Source organism: Hyperolius riggenbachi, chromosome 6 (assembly GCF_040937935.1).
Source record: "Hyperolius riggenbachi isolate aHypRig1 chromosome 6, aHypRig1.pri, whole genome shotgun sequence".
NCBI lineage: Eukaryota > Metazoa > Chordata > Amphibia > Anura > Hyperoliidae > Hyperolius > Hyperolius riggenbachi.
This window is the reverse complement of record NC_090651.1, coordinates 11,192,179-11,214,007: the sequence shown is the minus strand read 5'-3', so window position 1 is coordinate 11,214,007 and position 21,829 is coordinate 11,192,179. Positions and strand designations below refer to the sequence as shown.

Sequence of the window (21,829 nt, the reverse complement as noted above, 5' to 3'; positions counted from 1 at the left end):
AGGGCGGCTGCATGTCTGTCACTGAGTATAGCACAGGGTACAGCAGGAAGGTGTAAGGGCGGCTGCATGTCGGTCACTGAGTATAGCACAGGGTACAGGAGGAAGATGTAAGGGCGGCTGCATGTCGGTCACTAAGTATAGCACAGGGTACAGCAGGAAGGTGTGAGAGTGGCTGGATGTCTGTCACTGAGTATAGCACAGGGTACAGGAGGAAGGTGTAAGGGCGGCTGCATGTCTGTCACTGAGTATAGCACAGGGTACAGCAGGAAGGTGTAAGGGCAGCTGCATGTCTGTCACTGAGTATAGCACAGGGTACAGCAGGAAGGTGTAAGGGCGGCTGGATGTCTGTCACTGAGTATAGCACAGGGTACCTCAGGAAGGTGTAAGGGCGGCTGCATGTCTGTCACTGAGTATAGCACATGGTACAGCAGGAAGGTGTAAGAGTGGCTGCATGTCGGTCACTGAGTATAGCACAGGGTACAGCAGGAAGGTGTAAGGGCGGCTGCATGTCTGTCACTGAGTATAGCACAGGGTACAGCAGGAAGGTGTAAGGGCGGCTGCATGTCTGTCACTGAGTATAGCACAGGGTACAGGAGGAAGATGTAAGAGCTGCTGCATGTCTGTCACTGAGTGTAGCACAGGGTACAGCAGGAAGGTGTAAGAGAGGCTGCATGTCTGTCACTGAGTATAGCACATGGTACAGCAGGAAGGTGTAAGAGAGGCTGCATGTCTGTCACTGAGTATAGCACAGGGTACAGGACGAAGGTGTAAGAGCTGCTGCATGTCTGTCACTGAGTATAGCACAGGGTACAGCAGGAAGGTGTAAGAGCGGCTGCATGTCTGTCACTGAGTATAGCACAGGGTACAGCAGGAAGGTGTAAGAGAGGCTGCATGTCTGTCACTGAGTATAGCACAGGGTACAGGACGAAGGTGTAAGAGCTGCTGCATGTCTGTCACTGAGTATAGCACAGGGTACAGCAGGAAGGTGTAAGAGCGGCTGCATGTCTGTCACTGAGTATAGCACAGGGTACAGCAGGAAGGTGTAAGAGAGGCTGCATGTCTGTCACTGAGTATAGCACAGGGTACAGGACGAAGGTGTAAGAGCTGCTGCATGTCTGTCACTGAGTATAGCACAGGGTACAGCAGGAAGGTGTAAGAGCGGCTGCATGTCTGTCACTGAGTATAGCACAGGGTACAGCAGGAAGGTGTAAGAGTGGCTGCATGTCGGTCACTGAGTATAGCACAGGGTACAGCAGGAAGGTGTAAGGGCGGCTGCATGTCTGTCACTGAGTATAGCACAGGGTACAGCAGGAAGGTGTAAGGGCGGCTGCATGTCTGTCACTGAGTATAGCTCAGGGTACAGCAGGAAGGTGTAAGGGCGGCTGCATGTCTGTCACTGAGTATAGCACAGGGTACAGCAGGAAGGTGTAAGAGCTGCTGCATGTCTGTCACTGAGTATAGCACAGGGTACAGGACGAAGGTGTAAGAGCGGCTGCATGTCTGTCACTGAGTATAGCACAGGGTACAGGACGAAGGTGTAAGAGCGGCTGCATGTCTGTCACTGAGTATAGCACAGGGTGCAGCAGGAAGGTGTAAGAGCGGCTGCATGTCTGTCACTGAGTATAGTACAGGAGGAAGGTGTAAGAGCGACTGCATGTCTGTCACTGAGTATAGTACAGGAGGAAGGTGTAAGAGCGACTGCATGTCTGTCACTGAGTATAGTACAGGAGGAAGGTGTAAGGGCGGCTGCATGTCTGTCACTGAGTATAGCACAGGGTACAGCAGGAAGGTGTAAGGGCGGCTGCATGTCTGTCACTGAGTATAGCACAGGGTACAGGAGGAAGATGTAAGAGCTGCTGCATGTCTGTCACTGAGTATAGCACAGGGTACAGCAGGAAGGTGTAAGAGCGGCTGCATGTCTGTCACTGAGTATAGCACAGGGTACAGCAGGAAGGTGTAAGGGCGGCTGCATGTCTGTCACTGAGTATAGCACAGGGTACAGCAGGAAGGTGTAAGGGCGGCTGCATGTCTGTCACTGAGTATAGCACAGGGTACAGCAGGAAGGTGTAAGGGCGGCTTCATGTCTGTCACTGAGTATAGCACAGGGTACAGGAGGAAGATGTAAGAGCTGCTGCATGTCTGTCACTGAGTATAGCACAGGGTACAGCAGGAAGGTGTAAGAGAGGCTGCATGTCTGTCACTGAGTATAGCACAGGGTACAGGAGGAAGGTGTAAGGGCGGCTGGATGTCTGTCACTGAGTATAGCACAGGGTACAGCAGGAAGGTGTAAGGGCGGCTGCATGTCTGTCACTGAGTATAGCACAGGGTACAGGAGGAAGGTGTAAGGGCGGCTGCATGTCTGTCACTGAGTATAGCACAGGGTACAGGAGGAAGATGTAAGAGCTGCTGCATGTCTGTCACTGAGTATAGCACAGGGTACAGGAGGAAGATGTAAGAGCTGCTGCATGTCTGTCACTGAGTATAGCACCGGGTACAGGGTAAGGTGTAAGAGCGGCTGCATGTCTGTCACTGAGTATAGCACATGGTACAGCAGGAAGGTGTAAGAGCGGCTGCATGTCTGTCTCATCTGTTTGCTGCATGTCGTGTGACTCCAAATCCAGCAGGCAGCCTGTGATGATAGCACTGCAGGATTAGAGTCTATTGACCCAGCTTGTCATTGGGGTGTTGCTGGATTGGGTGTAATGCCAGATTATGATAATAACCTGATTCACCCCTTCCATAAAAATGTCATAGAACTGTAGCACAGCACATAATTGTGCATCATGGGAGGACACTGTGTGGCCGTCTACCTGATGTACAGATAGATGTCCCAGCATGCACTGCTAGAAGGGAAGCTGGCTGGTCAAATATATGCAGCTTGGAAGAAGACCAATCAAATTCACTTCCTGCAACATTGTGATTGGCCCAGTTCTAACCTACATAAAATTAGCATACGAGGCGGAATTAAGAGAATCTCATTGGACATCTCTGCTGCTGTTGCTCTTGAAATTCTAGCTCTGAGGCTCTTCCTGTAGAGGGGCAGTTTTTGGCATCGCTCGGCCCTGCCAGGCTCAGTAACCTCAGCACTGTCATCCACGGTCTGGCAGTTTCATGTTCCGGGCGTTCTGCCACCTGGTCCGGTCTCAGAGTGTGTGTGAACCCGCGGTGGCCGGGTCACACCTGATGGCACAGGACAGCTGGCATGGAGCTGGTATGGGACACTGGGGACTGTCGGTGTCATCGGCTCTGTCATTAATAAACAGACAGGTGGGCGGATTGGCACCGGCAGGGCACCGGCCACAGCTGCTGATAGGCAAGGTCACGGCAAAGGTTCAGGGCCGCATTTGCAGCAGGAAACTCTTCAGCTGGCCACATACGGGTAGATGGCCACCCAATGCGGCAAACACATCGATCCCTCTCTGATCCAATCCCCCATACACAGAAGACAGATCTTCAATAGATTTCACCATGAAATATTGAAAATCTATCAAACCGCAGCATTCGATACAGTGCAATGTTCAAAATTCCGTTCGATGTGGCAAATTCCGTTATCGATTTTGAAAATCGAAGTCTGTATGATAACCTTTACCCCCTTAATGGTGTTGTTGCCCCTCGGGTGTTGGGTCAGTTCACACAAGGGGGCTGCCATCTTCGGAAGTGAGAGGAATACGGAGGCTGGCATCTTCATTCCCTTATAAACAATGCCGGTTCCCTGGCTGTCCTGATGAGCGTTTGGCTCAGCCCTGCAACTAGCATGCAGCCAGCAGATTCACACCAGAGTCGCAGCATTTGCGAACGCCGCCCGTTATACCCACCAGAGATGGACGATGAGATACTAATACTTTTGGCTTGCATGCAAAATGTATACAGATGAAGGTGCATACACACATGCAATTTTGATTGGCCCATTACTGACCAATTTTACCACCTCCGTATAGTATGAGGACCAACAGATTTTGAATACTATGAACAGATTTGTGCAGGTATGCTCTCATACTACATGTAGGTGGTAAAAGTGGCCAATCAGGATTGGATGTGTGCGCCAGACGTAAGAACTACAAGAAGTAAAGATGTCTTCAAACGAGGGAAATTATTTTCATTTAAAGAAAGATTTTCTGTAAATAATATACTTGGAGGCTGCACAATTTCTGCTTTGCAATAATTCTGTGTTCTCTGTTTGGTGTACTGTTGCTGTGAGCTTGTCCTCAAGCTCCGCCTTACGAGTAATTCCCTGCACCAAGCAGGAGCCATTGTTAAGGTGCCCATTAACCGTACAATCTACTGAATGACTGACCGTACAATCGGTTAGGTCTGGTGCCATTTATGGGGGGCGATCGACAACCGATTGTTCCATTAATCCAAATTTCAGAACAATTTTTTTTTTGTTTAATCTGATTGCTAATCATTTCCCTTCCATTGGTGGACCCGATTGATTGATATTGATCGCAGCAATCTGATCGGTCGATCGATTGTTTGGGAAATTGGATAGTTACTAGGCACCTTTTCTCATTTTCACCTAATGGGAACCGACTCTGAGGTCCTTTTTCCACTGAGAAACCCCGTCACGAAAATTTAAAAACCTGGCAAATGCTAGACGATTTTCCTGTGCTCTGGTATATTTTGTACAGAATCTTAAAGAACTAGTGACACCCATGCTAACCTAGAGATAAGAAAAAAAAAAAACCTATGTAAGTAGATAAATACAAGTTCTACTTACATAACAGATGTATGGTGCTATCCACGTAATGATTCCTGTGCATTTTATAAAGAAAAAGCAGAGAATCCTATTCTAGGCAGTTTCCAACTTTGTTACCTTTGAATGAAGCTAATCCTGACATTTCCTCCCTCACTCTTTTTCTACTCTTGCTAATTGTGTGTTCATTACCCACTCTCCTCCAGGAGTCTTCAGACACTCCCACTGAGGTAGTGCACGGTCTTATGTCATTAGATAAAAAGACCTACCCAGCATGCAATTGTTTGGCAATTAAAAGGCCAGTGCTCCTAAGGTATGTGATCATTCCAAACCATAGCAGCAGAAACAGTTGAAAATTTTGAATGCAGAATTAGCATTTTCATTACTTAATACACTCAGCCCAGTTGCTGTTGAAATTTATTTTTTTATGGTGACAGTCTTGTTTTAAGCACACACAAAAATGCAGATAGTGGGAGTTAGGCACTTAAAGCCAATGTGTACCGATTTAAAAAAAAAAAAAGAAAAGTCAGATACTCACCTAAGGAGAGGGAAGGCTCGGTCCTAATGAGACTTCCATCTCCTCTCCCGGTGCCCGGTCCCGCTCACGATCCCCCGTTGCAGTAGTCTGGTCAAATACTGCCGCTTCGAAAGTCTTCGGGAGCACTCGGGCTCCCGAAGACGGGCCGCTCCATACTGCGCATGCGCGAGTGGCCACTGACGCACTCGCGCGTGCGCAATAAGGAGCGGCCCGTCTTCGGGAGCCCGAGTGCTCTCGAAGACTTCCGAAGTTCCCCGCGGCGGGGGATTTGAACGGAGGATCCACCGGGAGAGGAGAGGGAAGGCTCATTAGGACCGAGCCTTTCCTCTCCTTAGGTGAGTATCTGACTTTTTTCTTTTTTTTAATCAGTAACCATTCACTTTAAAGGTGACCTGAACTCTTGCACAGGACGGAAGGAAAACAGAGAAATGCACCCTGTATGTATTTAGAGAATTTAGCCTAATTTGTGACTAGTCACAACTGGCAGATAAGCCCATTTGAAAGCACAAGATGGTAACCCTTTGTCTGCTTCCATGCAAGCAGTAAGTAGACACACTGCAGATTTATTGCAGTATCTGTATCAGCTGTAACAAATATTTTTTCTTTAAAGAGTAACTGTCAGGCTGCAAAAACTAATTTAAACCTCTATTCTCCCGTGTTAAACCGTTTAGAAGGAAGCCAAAAAGGCAATACTGAAGTTAAAAATCTCTCTTACTCTGATGTGTGCTGAACAGCAAGGCTGTTATTCCCAAGCTCCTAAGGAGGCCGGCAGGACGCATAACAGATACTGCAAAGCATTCTGGGGCTGCTTCTTCTCCCCACTCTGCACTACCTTGGGTCCTCCCCCTTCATTTCCCTATCCCGCCCTAAGGCTGCTTTCACAGTGGGAAGTTACAGGCTCATGTTACAGCAGCTTGTAACAGCAGCCTAAAATTCACAGCACTGAAAAATCACAGGGCACATGTTTTTAGAGTATACTGCATGAGTCCGCTATTGTTCCTAGCCACATGGCTAATTAATATTCACTGCACAAGTAGTGTTGTCCGGATCATGAATCATTAGGATCTTTGATCCTGATCGAATCATCAGAAAGGAAGGAGGATATTGCATCACAATTGGCTTCATAGGAGACAGACAAACATGGAACCTGCCATGAGCTGTCAGGAGCATCATTCTCTGCAAATACTATATACAAATTCTGTGAAATCCAAACGTGGACAGTGAAATGCATATGTAATGTAAGTAGAGCCAATATTTAGCTACTAATATATGTGTTTATTTTCTCTGAGACCCTATACCTAACAGCTCCTCTTTAAAGATTATGCTGTTGTGTATCTTTTAGAGCAGAGAGGACGTTCTGAGTTCAGGTCCGCTCTAATGTTGGCTGTCTGAATTTATGGCAGATTACGTCTCATTTCTATGCCTTGCTGTATCCTGATATGGCCCAGCTGTGGGCCAAGCACCGGTTTTTGGTAGTTCTTCAGTATCCCAAGTAGGGATAGACAGTGATACGCTGATCATTCTAAATTGGGAATGTTATACTAATTGTATGCTAAGTTATTTACCTTGGACAGGAGTTGCTCTAGATCGCTTATTTATTTATTTTTTTTTGTTTTCTGGCAAAAGCGGGTCCTGCAGCATTTTGGTAAAGTATAGAAAAGGGTAAAATTGCTCTAAAAAGTGCTGAACAGAGCAATTTTTTTCAAAGCGTAGGCCCAGAATTGCTACTGCAAATTGCTACAAAAACCGCTAAGCATTTGCGATTACGCTTAACGATTTTTGGTGTGCACTAGGCCTGACTGGGGGGATTCTGTACTGGAGAGGACTGTGGACCGTCCCAGACAGAAGCTGAGCTCATGTAACCACATTTGAGTTGCTGTCCCTGTGAGTGATGGGATATCGCTCCTGTCCGCACGTACGTATGGGGGATACAGTGAATTGTCGCTGGTCGCCGGCCAGTTCCCGTGACGAGAATCTGATCTGTGCTGGAACAGCACTGGGCAGATTCTTAGTATTGGCCTGATGACAGCTGCTGCCATAGCTGTAATATTAGATCCAATATGACTAATGTATTCCGCTATAGGGGCAGGATGTATGTATCTGTTTCTGCACGCTCTGCGTAATCCCCCCTTATCGCCACATCCCCCGAGACCTTTCCCTCAGACAGTGCGGAGGGGGGGACTAAAATCTAACTAATCTCACCGTTCCAGTCACACTATTCGGGTATTTCTGATTCGCTGTGCTGCACACAGACATTCTTCTCACTAACACTAAATTTATACTTCAGATATGGACGTCACATCCTTTAAAGCACACCTGACGTGAGGGGAATATGGAAGCTGCCATATTTATTTCCTTTTAAACAATACCAGTTACCTGGCTGTCCTGCTGATCCTCCGCCTTTAATGCTTTTAGCCATAGCCCCTGAACAAGCATTCAGCAGATCAGGTGTTTCTGCCTGAAGTGTGACTGGATTAGCTGTATGCGGGCAGCACGGTGGTGTAGTGGTTAGCTCTCTCGCCTTGCAGCGCTGGGTCCCTGGTTCGAATCCCAGCCAGGGCACTATCTGCAAAGAGTTTGTATGTTCTCTCTGTGTCTGCGTGGGTTTCCTCTGGGCACTCTGGTTTCCAGCCAGCCTGAAGCACGCCCTCTGTAGTCACATGGCTCATTACTCTGACTGCTGAGGCCACGCCTCCCTGCTGACTATAAGAGCTTCAGACTGCCTGGGGGAGGGGAGAGGATGGGAGGAGTGATCAGCCAGGGAGAGGTGGCCGAGGGGGAACTGAGAAGACAGGACTTTAGCCACATTATTATTATTTGTTTATTGGTTTTATATAGCGCCAACATATTATGCGGCGCTGTACAAAACATAGGATTACAGACAATAATGGGTGACCGACAGCACAATACAGGTAATTGACAATAGATGCAACAATACAGGTAATAAGTAATAAAATACACAACACAATACAGGTAATAAGCAATAAGATACACAACACAATACAGGTAATAAGCAATAATGTACACAACACAATACAGGTAATAGGCAATAAGATACACAACACAATACAGGTAATAAGCAATAAGATACACAACACAATACAGGTAATAGGCAATAAGGTACACAACACAATACAGGTAATAAGCAATAAGGTACACAACACAATACAGGGAATAAGCAATAATATACACAACACAATACAGGTAATAGGCAATAAGATACACAACACAATACAGGTAATAAGCAATAAGATACACAACACAATACAGGTAATAAGCAATAAGATACACAACACAATACAGGTAATAAGCAATAAGATACACAACACAATACAGGTAATAGGCAATAAGATACACAACACAATACAGGTAATAAGCAATAAGGTACACAACACAATACAGGTAATAAGCAATAAGATACACAACACAATACAGGTAATAAGCAATAAGGTACACAACACAATACAGGTAATAAGCAATAAGGTACACAACACAATACAGGTAATAGGCAATAAGGTACACAACACAATACAGGTAATAAGCAATAAGATACACAACACAATACAGGTAATAAGCAATAATGTACACAACACAGTACAGGTAATAAGCAATAAGATACACAACACAATACAGGTAATAAGCAATAAGATACACAACACAATACAGGTAATAAGCAATAAGATACACAACACAATACAGGCAATAAGCAATAATGTACACAACACAATACAGGTAATAAGCAATAAGATACACAACACAATACAGGTAATAAGCAATAAGATACACAACACAATACAGGTAATAAGATACACAACACAATACAGGTAATAAGCAATAAGATACAGAACACAATACAGGTAATAAGCAATAAGACACACAACACAATACAGGTAATAAGCAATAAGGTACACAATACAGGTAATAAGCAATAAGATACACAACACAATACAGGTAATAAGCAATAAGATACACAACACAATACAGGTAATAAGCAATAAGGTACACAACACAATACAGGTAATAAGCAATAAGATACACAACACAATACAGGTAATAAGCAATAAGGTACACAGCACAATACAGGTAATAAGCAATAAGCTGCACAACACAATACAGGTAATAGGCAATAAGATACACAACACAATACAGGTGATAAGCAATAAGATACACAACACAATACAGGTAATAAGCAATAAGGTACACAGCACAATACAGGTAATAAGCAATAAGATGCACAACACAATACAGGTAATAGGCAATAAGATACACAACACAATACAGGTAATAGGCAATAAGGTACACAACACAATACAGGTAATAGGCAATAAGGTACACAACACAATACAGGTAATAGGCAATAAGGTACACAACACAATACAGGTAATAGGCAATAAGGTACACAACACAATACAGGTAATAGGCAATAAGGTACACAACACAATACAGGTAATAGGCAATAAGGTACACAACACAATACAGGTAATAGGCAATAAGGTACACAACACAATACAGGTAATAGGCAATAAGATACACAACACAATACAGGTAATAGGCAATAATGTACACAACACAATACAGGTAATAGGCAATAAGGTACACAACACAATACAGGTAATAGGCAATAAGATACACAACACAATACAGGTAATAAGCAATAAGATACACAACACAATACAGGTAATAGGCAATAATATACACAACACAATACAGGTAATAAGCAATAAGCTGCACAACACAATACAGGTAATAGGCAATAAGATACACAACACAATACAGGTGATAAGCAATAAGATACACAACACAATACAGGTAATAAGCAATAAGGTACACAGCACAATACAGGTAATAAGCAATAAGATACACAACACAATACAGGTAATAGGCAATAAGATACACAACACAATACAGGTAATAGGCAATAATGTACACAACACAATACAGGTAATAGGCAATAAGGTACACAACACAATACAGGTAATAGGCAATAAGGTACACAACACAATACAGGTAATAGGCAATAAGGTACACAACACAATACAGGTAATAGGCAATAAGGTACACAACACAATACAGGTAATAGGCAATAATATACACAACACAATACAGGTAATAAGCAATAAGGTACACAACACAATACAGGTAATAGGCAATAAGATACACAACACAATACAGGCAATAAGCAATAAGATACACAACACAATACAGGTAATAAGCAATAAGATACACAACACAATACAGGTAATAAGCAATAAGATACACAACACAATACAGGTAATAAGCAATAAGATACACAACACAATACAGGTAATAAGCAATAAGATACACAACACAATACAGGTAATAAGCAATAAGATACACAACACAATACAGGTAATAAGCAATAAGATACACAACACAATACAGGTAATAAGCAATAAGACACACAACACAATACAGGTAATAAGCAATAAGGTACACAACACAATACAGGTAGTATAAGGTCAGATCATACACTGGAGTGGTAGTGGTAATACAAGGTCACATACTCTGGGTAGGGTGTACAATCATGTATGATACATAAGGGGAGGGGGCCCTGCCAAAGGCTTACATTATTATTACTATTATTGTGCAGTGGATCTGTTCTGGAAAGATTTATTGACAGACTTCTCTCTTTTGCAGGGTTTCCCCTTCCTGTGCTTCTGGTTGTACTGAGGAAACCCTTCAGCCAGAGGTGAGCGTCTCCAATTTCTTTCTCTTCCTGATACTCTGCAGCCGGATTCATTTCGCTTTTCTCTTCACTTTTTTTAGCAGGAGATAGTTTATACCTCGTCTATAAAATAACTTGTCAGCAGGCAAAAAAATCCTTCAGAATCGGTTGCCTGAAATGGCCGGACGTTAGATATTCCTTTCCTGGCCGTCTGTGTAAAGGCTGGTACACACAATGCAATTTTCCCACCAGATCGACGGTGGCTCTCTCATTTCCGGCATGTCCTCTCTGCTCCCGATTGGGATGGATTTTTCGGATAACTACTGCATACAATCGATCCCGTTCACGATGGGGAGCAGATCGGACATGCTGGAAATGATTGATCACCAGCGTTTATGCTTGTTTGACTTGCAGATTTAAAGAGATGAGGAAATATCTGTGAGAATAAAGTTTATCGGCAGGTCAACAAGAGGGGCTTATTCCAGCCTCTGTAGACTGTCGGCTCCCTCGCCGCCCCCCAGGTTGGCTCCGCTGCACCGCGGTCACCCCAGGTAAAGTCCCAGACTGGATGAATCACTGGCGATTGCGCATGCGCTGTCATTCACAGTCCCCCTTAATCATGCTCCCATGCCTAGCAGCGCACATGCACAGGTCATATAGACTTGTAACCGTGTATGCGCAGAATGCTCCCGGCCATAGGAGCGCAGTCGAGGAGCCAGTGCATGCGCTGTAACCTTTTTTGACTTCAATTGGGGTGACAGCAGCACAATGAAGGGAACTCATAGGACACAAAGGGACCTAAAAGACTACGGGGGGGGGGGGGGGGGGGAGGCCTCTAAGAAGCTTCATGGTAGGAACATACTAGGCTGAATCGCAAATGCGAGAAGAACTTAGGAGTACTCATTGACAACAAGTTAAATAATCGTACTCAATGCCAAGCCGCTGCAGCTAAAGCTAACATTTTGGGATGCATTAAAAGGGAAATAAAAACTCGAGATGCTAGCATAATATTGCCCCTGTTTAACTCTCTAGTAAGGCCACATCTGGAATATGGAATTCAGTTCTGGGCACCACATTACAAAAAAGTAATTGCAGTTTTAGAGCAGGTGCAGAGACGAGCAACAAAATTTTTTTCATCAATAAAGTTTTTATTGAACACATTGCAGATATACAAGTGAAGCAAGATGTATAACAACAGCCACAAGCCATAAAATGTAATAAACAGTTAGGTAATCTCCAGTTTGGGTATTGTACATTGGAATTTACAAAACCTTCTAGGTATCCAACGTCATCCCCGTTGCATAAGCAATCCTTGATGTCATCAGGTGGCCGAAGCCGACATCATAGATAGAGGCTATACGAACTGTCTTTCATGCATACAGTGTGGCAACATAAATTATTACAGCGTTATATTGTGTATTAGGTAAGTTCGCCTAAGTATCATTGCGGGTAAGTCCAAGAAGGGTGGAGTACTGGTGAAGGTGCTCATGATCCTGGCTCAACTATCACCACTAGCTATAACTGTAGCTGTAGCTATACCTGTAGCTATAGCTGTTACTGTGACTATTCCTATAGTTGTAACCGACTAATTATAACTATAACTAACTAGCTAACTACCTATCTATGCTCCTCTCTCTTATGGAATGAGGCGGTCTAATAATTAGAGTTAGAGTGGTCCCTTATCATATGGGTGTAGTCTAACCAGGGGGGGTAGGTCAAGATCTCAAGATGTGGTCTGTGGGTATACAGTCACTTGGATGTTGCCAAGCTGCAGGGATAGAGTAATGTTCTTTATTAAAACCTAGCCTGCTTCTGATCCTGAGTTCCATGTTTAAGTTGAGTTTAGTGTTACTTAGCAGATGGGAGAGGGATATCTCTTCTGTTGATTTCCAATTTAGGAGAATTAGGTGTTGTGCACTGAATATAAGGTGACAAATAAGATGTCTATATTTCTCAGGCAACTCACCAGTGCCTATGAAGAGTAGAGCTAGCTTCGGAGTGAGTGAGAACCTATGCCATAAAGTCCGTTTAACTAGAGCTTCTACACTGGACCAAAGGCGAGTCACTATGGGGCAGTCCCATAGCATATGCTTGTATGTGCCAATGTCAGTGTTGCATTTCCAACATAGATGTGAAGAGTTGGGTGAAAAGGCGGCTACTTGTCTCGGGGTCAAGTGCCACCTAAATAGGATTTTCCTTGAGGTTTCCCAATGTGTATTACATTTGGAACTAGACAGTGTGATCTTGTTGGCTAGGAGTAATTGTTCAGTTGTTATGTTGCAGCCCAGATCTATTGCCCAAACCGCGGAGTAGCGTTGAAGAGGAGAGGGTTGCGTAGTAGTCAGTGCTTTATACCAAACTGCCGTATTACTTTTAGTGAGGCCCTTACCGTTTAGTGTGGTGGCGATTATAGCTTGTAACCGGGGGGTAGATATGCCCTTTGTTTTGACCAAATGGAAAATTCTATGATACGTGAATAATTGGGAATAAGGCAGGGGAAACTGTTTGGTAAGACTGAGGAATGTTTTGAGGTGATTATTGTCAAAGAGATTGTGTAAATGTACTATCCCTGCTTTTTCCCACATCTTGAGATCTAAATCTTGTGTAAAGTGTTCGAGAACTGAGATTGAGGTATTAATGGGGATTGAGTCTCCCGTGGGGGGAGGGTATTTAACAAATTGTTCCCAAGCTTTGAGTGTGGCTTGTATGGTTGGGTAAGAGGAAGGTGGAGTTTTTGCCCCCATTAGAATACTGGTTAAGAGAGGTCTGAGTGCGGTGTTTAGTGCATGAGATTCAAAAATCACCCAAGGTTTTTGCGTTGTTGGTGTCCACCAATGTCTTATGGTGTCTAAGATTGAGGCCCTATGATACGCCTCTAGATTAGGAAGGCCCATCCCACCTGCTGTCTTAGCCAAGGTCATTATCTGATATGAGGTGCGAATTTTCTTCCCTTTCCATAGACGAGCAACAAAATTGATACGTGGGATGGAAGGTCTCGCTTACCAAGAAAGGTTAGATAAACTGAGTTTATTTAGTCTAGAGAAAAGACGCCTTAGAGGAGATCTAATTAACATGTATAAATACATCAGAGGGCAATATAATAGCTTGGCGGATGAGCTTTTTGTCCCTAGGCCTTTTCAAAGGACTAGAGGACATGATCTGCGCATGGAGGAAAAACGGTTTAGTCATTTATTTAGGAAAGGGTTCTTTACAGTAAGAGTGATTAAGATGTGGAATGCATTGCCACAGGAAGTCGTTATGGCAAACTCTATACCTGCATTTAAAGGGGGCTTAGATGCTTTCCTTGCGTTGAAAGACATCCATGGCTACAATTACTAGGTAATGCCTAATGATGTTGATCCAGGGATTTTATCTGATTGCCATCTGGAGTCGGGAAGGAATTTTTCCCTTTTGGGGCTAATTGGACCATGCCTTGTAAGGGTTTTTTCGCCTTCCTCTGGATCAACAGGGGTATGTGGGGGACGGGCTGGAGTTGTACTTTATACTGGTTGAACTCGATGGACGTATGTCTTTTTTCAACCAAAATAACTATGTACCGATGTAGTGCAGTGATCTCCAAGCTTGGCCCTCCAGCTGTTAAGGTACTACAAGTCCCACAATGCATTTGCCTTTATGAGTCATGACTGTGGCTGACAGACTCCTGCAATGCATTGTGGGACTTGTAGTTTCTTAACAGCTGGCGAGCCAAGTTTGCAGATCACTGGCCTAGTGTGTCCCTACCCTTAAGGGCTAGTTCACACTTGGCGCTTGGAGCGCCGCTAGCCCGCGATGCTTTTCAGCTCAGCAATCACGATTTTAACTAAAATCTTGCGATTGTGCTGATTGCCGGCGATCAGCAAAGCGCTGAAGAATCGCCCTAAGTAAGTCATCTTGTTTTCGCCTCTCAGATTTACTTTAATTCTGGCTTTCTGCTACACATATCTACACCCCTGTAGACTTCACTTTCTGATCAGGGGCATAGATATTAGCATCTGTTTGTGTCTGAAGCTTGCGATCACGCTAGTCCATGATTGTTGAATGGGAATATGTGTTCCCAAAGCTGATCAAAGTGCCTGTAACTGGACTGGTGGTCTTACTGAAGATGAAAGTAAGAAAAACATTTACAACACTTCCTGTGTACTGTTCACAGTACACCGGAATAAAGTGTGGGGACATCTAGTGGCCATAAAATTAAAAATACACCTACATACACTAAAATAAATCTTCCATTAATTAACCCCTTCAACCCCCATTCCTTGTAGGCACCAAAATAAAACACTTCTAAAGAAACAAAAATGCACGCATTTAAAAAAAGTGTATCAATAGTTACCTTAGGGGCATTTTTAATCTGTACGTCATAAGGGTATATATTAATGTTCTTTTTGTAATAATAATAATAATCCGAACATTTATATAGCGCTTTTCTCCTGTCGGACTCAAGGCGCTCAAGAGCTGCAGCCACTGGGACGCGCTCAGGAGGCCACCCCTACAGTGTTAGGGAGTCTTGCCTTTAACTCCTTACTGAATAGGTACTGACCCTGGCCAGGATTCGAACCCTGGTCTCCCATGTCAAAGGCAGAGCCCTTAACCAGTACACTTTTCAGCCATTTTTTTATAAATAAGGGCTTGTAATTATTGATAAACATTAGTATAAAGAAACAGAAAAACTGCACCTTTATTACCAGATAAAATATTGTCACCATACTTTGTACTAGGGACATAATTTAAATGTTGTAATAATCGTACACATGGACAAATGTGGCTTTTATATACAGTAGCACTTTTTATTTTTAAACTATAATGGCTGAAACCTGAGAAATAATTATTTATTTATTTTTAAAATGCATAAATAATAAAAAAAGAATTTAGCAAAAAGTACCACCCAAAGAAAGCCTAATTTTGTGTTGAAAAAACAATATATAGATCATATCGGTGTGATAAGCAGCCATAAAGTTATTGGTGAATGAATGGGGGGAGTGAAACGTGAAAATTGCTGTGTTTTTTTTAAGGCTGAATGATCTATGGTGGGGAAGTGATTGAAGTTTATTGAATGGGGGGGGTCCTGTAGAAGAGAGCAATCTGCTGACCCCGTCCTGAACCCCGCTCCAACCTTAAAAATTGGGGTGATCAGTGGGGCGATATTCAGAGAAGAAATGCAGGCAGTGATCTGATGCCAACCATGCAAAGTGCTTTTCTAAATGAAGACATTTGATATCCCGTTTTCACTCTCTAGGCTGAAAAGCTATTTTGTAGATAAGATGACAAAACCTCTCCAAAGTGTGATATCGCAATGAAGTCTATTGAATCAAGACTGATAAGGTAGCCATACACTGGTCAATTTGCCATCAGATGCTGCTGGGGAAGTTTAAACAGTAGAGGGCGCTCTATTGTTTAAACTTCCTGCCGGGACAGGAAGTTCAATGAAGTTGGAGGAGCCGAGCACGGAGAAGACAGCGGAGACCAGGGACACGCGCCGGCCGGATCAGGTAATGTATTGCCACTAGCGTTGGTCGTCAGGCATTCGAACGCTGCTATTGACGCACTCCCGACCCGCCGTTGATCGAGCACAATCTTCCGCACGGACGGATTGAAGGGAATGATTGATTTCGGACGGAAATCGATCGTTTTGTCAGCGTTTGCGCAACGATTTCACAGCAGATTCGATCACAGTGATCGAATCTGCTGTATATCGATGGGAAAATCATTAGGTGTATGGGCGCCTATAGTTATATTTGGGTTTTTTCACGCGTTCCCATTTATTTTTTTCCTTATCTCTAGAATACACTTTGTGTCTTGTAAGGAAAAAATTACTAATAATTAAGTAAGAAAAATAATTTCAAAAAGATTCAATGCCAGTTTTAGAGAGAAGCTGCAGTGAGAGGTATACAGAGGCTGCCATCTTCATTCCCTTATAAACAATGCTGGTTGTCAGGCTGTCATGTTGAGCTTCTGGCTTTAGTTGTTAGTAACAGCCCTGCAACCAGCATGCGGCCAGTGGGGTCACAGCCCTGCAACCAGCATGCGGCCAGTGGGGGTCACAGCCCTGCAACAAGCATGCGGCCAGTGGGGGTCACAGCCCTGCAACAAGCATGCGGCCAGTGGGGTCACAGCCCTGCAACAAGCATGCGGCCAGTGGGGTCACAGCCCTGCAACCAGCATGCGGCCAGTGGGGTCACAGCCCTGCAACAAGCATGCGGCCAGTGGGGTCACAGCCCTGCAACCAGCATGCGGCCAGTGGGGTCACAGCCCTGCAACAAGCATGCGGCCAGTGGGGTCACAGCCCTGCAACAAGCATGCGGCCAGTGGGGTCACAGCCCTGCAACCAGCATGCGGCCAGTGGGGTCACAGCCCTGCAACAAGCATGCGGCCAGTGGGGTCACAGCCCTGCAACAAGCATGCGGCCAGTGGGGTCACAGCCCTGCAACAAGCATGCGGCCAGTGGGGTCACAGCCCTGCAACAAGCATGCGGCCAGTGGGGTCACAGCCCTGCAACCAGCATGCGGCCAGTGGGGTCACAGCCCTGGAACCAGCATGCGGCCAGTGGGGTCACAGCCCTGGAACCAGCATGCGGCCAGTGGGGGTCACAGCCCTGGAACCAGCATGCGGCCAGTGGGGGTCACAGCCCTGGAACCAGCATGCGGCCAGTGGGGGTCACAGCCCTGGAACCAGCATGCGGCCAGTGGGGGTCACAGCCCTGGAACCAGCATGCGGCCAGTGGGGGTCACAGCCCTGGAACCAGCATGCGGCCAGTGGGGGTCACAGCCCTGGAACCAGCATGCGGCCAGTGGTGGTCACAGCCCTGGAACCAGCATGCGGCCAGTGGTGGTCACAGCCCTGGAACCAGCATGCGGCCAGTGGTGGTCACAGCCCTGGAACCAGCATGCGGCCAGTGGTGGTCACAGCCCTGGAACCAGCATGCGGCCAGTGGTGGTCACAGCCCTGGAACCAGCATGCGGCCAGTGGTGGTCACAGCCCTGGAACCAGCATGCGGCCAGTGGTGGTCACAGCCCTGGAACCAGCATGCGGCCAGTGGTGGTCACAGCCCTGGAACCAGCATGCGGCCAGTGGTGGTCACAGCCCTGGAACCAGCATGCGGCCAGTGGTGGTCACAGCCCTGGAACCAGCATGCGGCCAGTGGTGGTCACAGCCCTGGAACCAGCATGCGGCCAGTGGTGGTCACAGCCCTGGAACCAGCATGCGGCCAGTGGTGGTCACAGCCCTGGAACCAGCATGCGGCCAGTGGTGGTCACAGCCCTGGAACCAGCATGCGGCCAGTGGGGGGGTCACAGCCCTGGAACCAGCATGCGGCCAGTGGGGGGGTCACAGCCCTGGAACCAGCATGCGGCCAGTGGGGGGGTCACAGCCCTGGAACCAGCATGCGGCCAGTGGGGGGGTCACAGTGGAGTCACAGCACCTGATCTGCATGCTCCTTCTGGGCCAGTGACTTGTAGTATTAGAGGCGGAGCATCAGCACGGAAGCCAGGCAACTAGCATTGCTTATAAGAGAACAAAGATGGCAGCCTCCGTATTCCTCTCACTTCATCTTCCATCTCACAGAAAGTCGGTCAGCTGCTGACTGGTGGTGTCCGGACACTAGATGGTCAATGAGCTGCTGGTTGTTATTCCACTTCCAAGCACAAGAAATAGCTGCTGGTAGAATATCTGTAAAATTACCAATATACTATTGTGCAATGGTAATTCCAATAGTACAATGTCGTTGTGTGCCAGAGAGCAGGGCGGGGTGAGTGATCATGTGACATGTCTGCTCTCTTACATCTCCTCCCCTGTGTTCCCAGGGAGCAGGGCAGGGATGGGCGGGGTGAGCGATCATGTGACGTGTCTGCTCTCTCATACATCTCCTCCCCTGTGCTACCAGGGAGCAGGGCAGGGATGGGCGGGGCGAGCGATCAGGTAATGTCTGCTCTCTCATACCTTTCCTCCTCTGTGTTGCGAGGGGGCAGGGGATGGGTGAGGTGAGCAATCAGGTGATGTCCGCTCTCTCATACCTCTCCTCCTCTGTGTTGCCAGGGGGCAGGGAAGGGCGGGGCGAGCGATCAGGTGATGTCCGCTTTCTCATAACTCTCCTCCTCTGTGTTGCCAGGGAGCAGGGCAGGGGGTGGGCTGGTGAGCAATCAGGTGACATGTGTCCGCTCTCTTATGAATCTCCTCGTTTGTGTTGCCATTGAGCAGGGCAGGCGGGCACGGCGAGTGATCAGGTTAGATGTCCGCTCTCTCATGCATCTCCTCCTCTGTGTTGCCAGGGAGCAGAGCAGGGGGTGGGCAGGGCGAGTGATCAGGTGACATGTCCGCTCTCGCAAGCATTTCCTCCTTTTTTGCCATGGAGCAGGGGGTGGGCGGGGCGAGTGATCATGTGATGTGTCCGCTCTCTCATGCATCTCCTCCTTTGTGTTGCCAGGGAGCTGGGGCAGGGGGCATGAACTGCGAGGAGGCCCCCGGGAAGACCCCGGAAGAGATGTACATTCAGCAGAAGGTGCGGGTCCTGCTCATGCTGCGGAAAATGGGCTCCAATGTAAGTTTCTTGGGTTGTCATGGACTTAAAGTACTCGAAGACCTCTAATTTCCAGGTGGTCATGGTGATCTGGAAAGTATTCACAGCGCATCACTTTTCCCACATTTTGTTATTTTACATCCTTATTCCAGAATGGATTAAATTTTTATTTTTTTCCCTCAGAATTCTCCACACAGCTCCCCATAATGACAACATAAAAATGTTTACTTGAGGTTTTGGCAAATTTATTCAAAAATTGAGAAGGCACATGGACATAAGTATTCACAACCTTTGCCATGAAGCTCAAAACTGAGCTCAGGTGCATCTTGTTTCCCCTGATCATTCTTGAGATGTTTCTGCAGCTTACCGGTAATTGGAGTTCCCTGTGGTAAATTCAGTTGATTGGACATGATTTGGAAATGCACACACTTGTCTATATAAGATCCCACAGTTAATACTTCATGTCAGAGCTCAAACCAAACATGAACTTAAGTAATTGTCTGTGGACCTCTGATACAGGATTTTCTCAAGGCACAAATCTGGGAAAGGTTACAGGAAATGTTCTACTGCTTTGAAGGTCCCAATGAGCAAAGTGGCTTCCATCAATAAGTGAAAGAAGCACTCTCGGAGCTCCAGAGGTCCTCTGTGGAGAGAGGAGAACCTTCCAGGAGGACAACAGTCTCTGCAGTGTATAACCAATCAGGCCTATATGGTATAGTGGCCAGACGGAAGCCACTCCTTTGTAAAAGGCACATGGCAGCCCACTTGGAGTTTGCCAAAAGTCACCCGAAGGACTCTGACCTTGAGAAACAACATTCTTTGGTCTGATGAGACAAAGCTTTAACTCTTTGGTGTGTATGCCAGGCATCACGTTTGGAGGAGACCATGCACCTCTGATCACCAGGCCAATAACATCCCTACAGTGAAGCATGGTGGTGACAGCATCATGCTGTGGAGGTGTTTTTCAGTGGCAGGAACTAGGAGTCTAGTCAGGGTAAAGGGAAAGATGACTGCAGCAGTGTACAGAGACATCCTGGATGAAAACCTGCTCCAAACTGGGGCGACGGTTCATCTTTCAGCAGGACAATCACCCTAAGCACACAGCCAAGATATCAAAGGAGTGGCTTCAGGACAACTTGAGTGGCCCAGCCAGAGCCCAGACTTGAATCCAAGTGAACATCTCTGCAGAGATCTTAAATTGGCTGTGCACCGACGCTTCTCATCCAACCTGATGGAGCTTGAGAGGTGCTGCAAAGAGGAATGGGTGAAAATGGCCAAAGACAGGTGTGCCGAGCTTGTGACGACATATTCACCAAGACTTGAGGCTGTAATGGCTGCCAAAGGTGCGTCCACAAAGCTTTGAGCGAAGGCTGTGAATAGGTTTGTACATGTGATTTTCTCCGTTTCTTTTATTCCTGATACATTTGCCACAACCTCCAGTAAACTTTTTTTACGTTGTCATTATGGGGTGTTGTGTATAGAATTCTGAGGAAAAAAAAAGAATTTAATCCATTCTGGAATAAGGCTGTAACAAAAAAAAGTGGGAAAAGTGAGGAGCTGTAAATACTTTCTGGATGCACTGTCTATTGGTGTGTAGTCCCGCCCTTCCAGTGATGCTTAACCTGGACTGTTAAAGGGATACTGTAGGGGGGTCGGGGGAAAATGAGTTGAACTTACCCGGGGCTTCTAACGGTCCCCTGCAGTTGTCCTGTGCCCTCGCAATCACTCACCGATGCTCCGGCCCCGCCTCGATCCCGCTGTCGTCACCAGGAGCGTACTGCGCAGACACAGACCCTACTGGGCCTGCGCAGTACGCTCCTGGTGACATCAGCAGGATCGAGGACACGGCAACGCAGGCGCAGTGGTTTTCAGACTTTAAAGTCTGAAATTCCAGAAGTGAACCGGAGGCGGGGCCGGCGCATCGGTGAGTGGCTGCGCGGGCACAGGATGCCTGTGGGGGACCATTAGAAGCCCCGGGCAAGTTCAACTCATTTTCCTCCGACCCCCCCCCCCCCCCCTACAGTATCCATTTAAGCTATGTGGAATTCTCTTCCCAGAGCATTGTAGACCAGGCATTAGTCCTGTCAGGTGCAGCGCTGCTGAATGTTTGTTTACTGAGTGTTCTAAAGCCAGTATAAGTCAGTAGGAACAACACCTGGTCTCCCATAATTCTTTGGGAGGAGAATTCTGTATAGCTGTGACACTGCGGAGGGCAGCTATTGAAGGGTCTACTGCAAGCTGCAGCAGGATTCCTCCCCTTCTCCGCATAGGAGAGAAAAGGGCTGAACTGTCCACTGATTTCAGGTATACTGTCTCCAGAAGTGATCATGAAATATTGCATCACACCTTCAATATACTGGTCATTTCAGTGGATTCCTTAGGCGTTTTCTGCTACTGCATTTG

The 21,829-nt window shown here is 46.2% G+C and overlaps 1 protein-coding gene across 2 annotated transcripts in view; it reads left to right on the top strand.

Moving 5' to 3' along the window:
• The window catches only part of CTNNBIP1 (catenin beta interacting protein 1), a 71,659-nt gene that overhangs the window by 8,937 nt on the left and 40,893 nt on the right, over window positions 1-21,829 (top strand). Inside the window, exons 2-3 of one of the 2 annotated variants that reach the window (XM_068238840.1) lie at window positions 10,890-10,941; window positions 19,334-19,447. In XM_068238840.1, the coding sequence (XP_068094941.1) occupies window positions 19,352-19,447 (96 nt within the window). In that variant the 5' untranslated portion in view covers window positions 10,890-10,941; window positions 19,334-19,351. The remainder of the gene's footprint in view (window positions 1-10,889; window positions 10,942-19,333; window positions 19,448-21,829) is intronic. The other variant, XM_068238841.1, reaches the window with a different exon arrangement.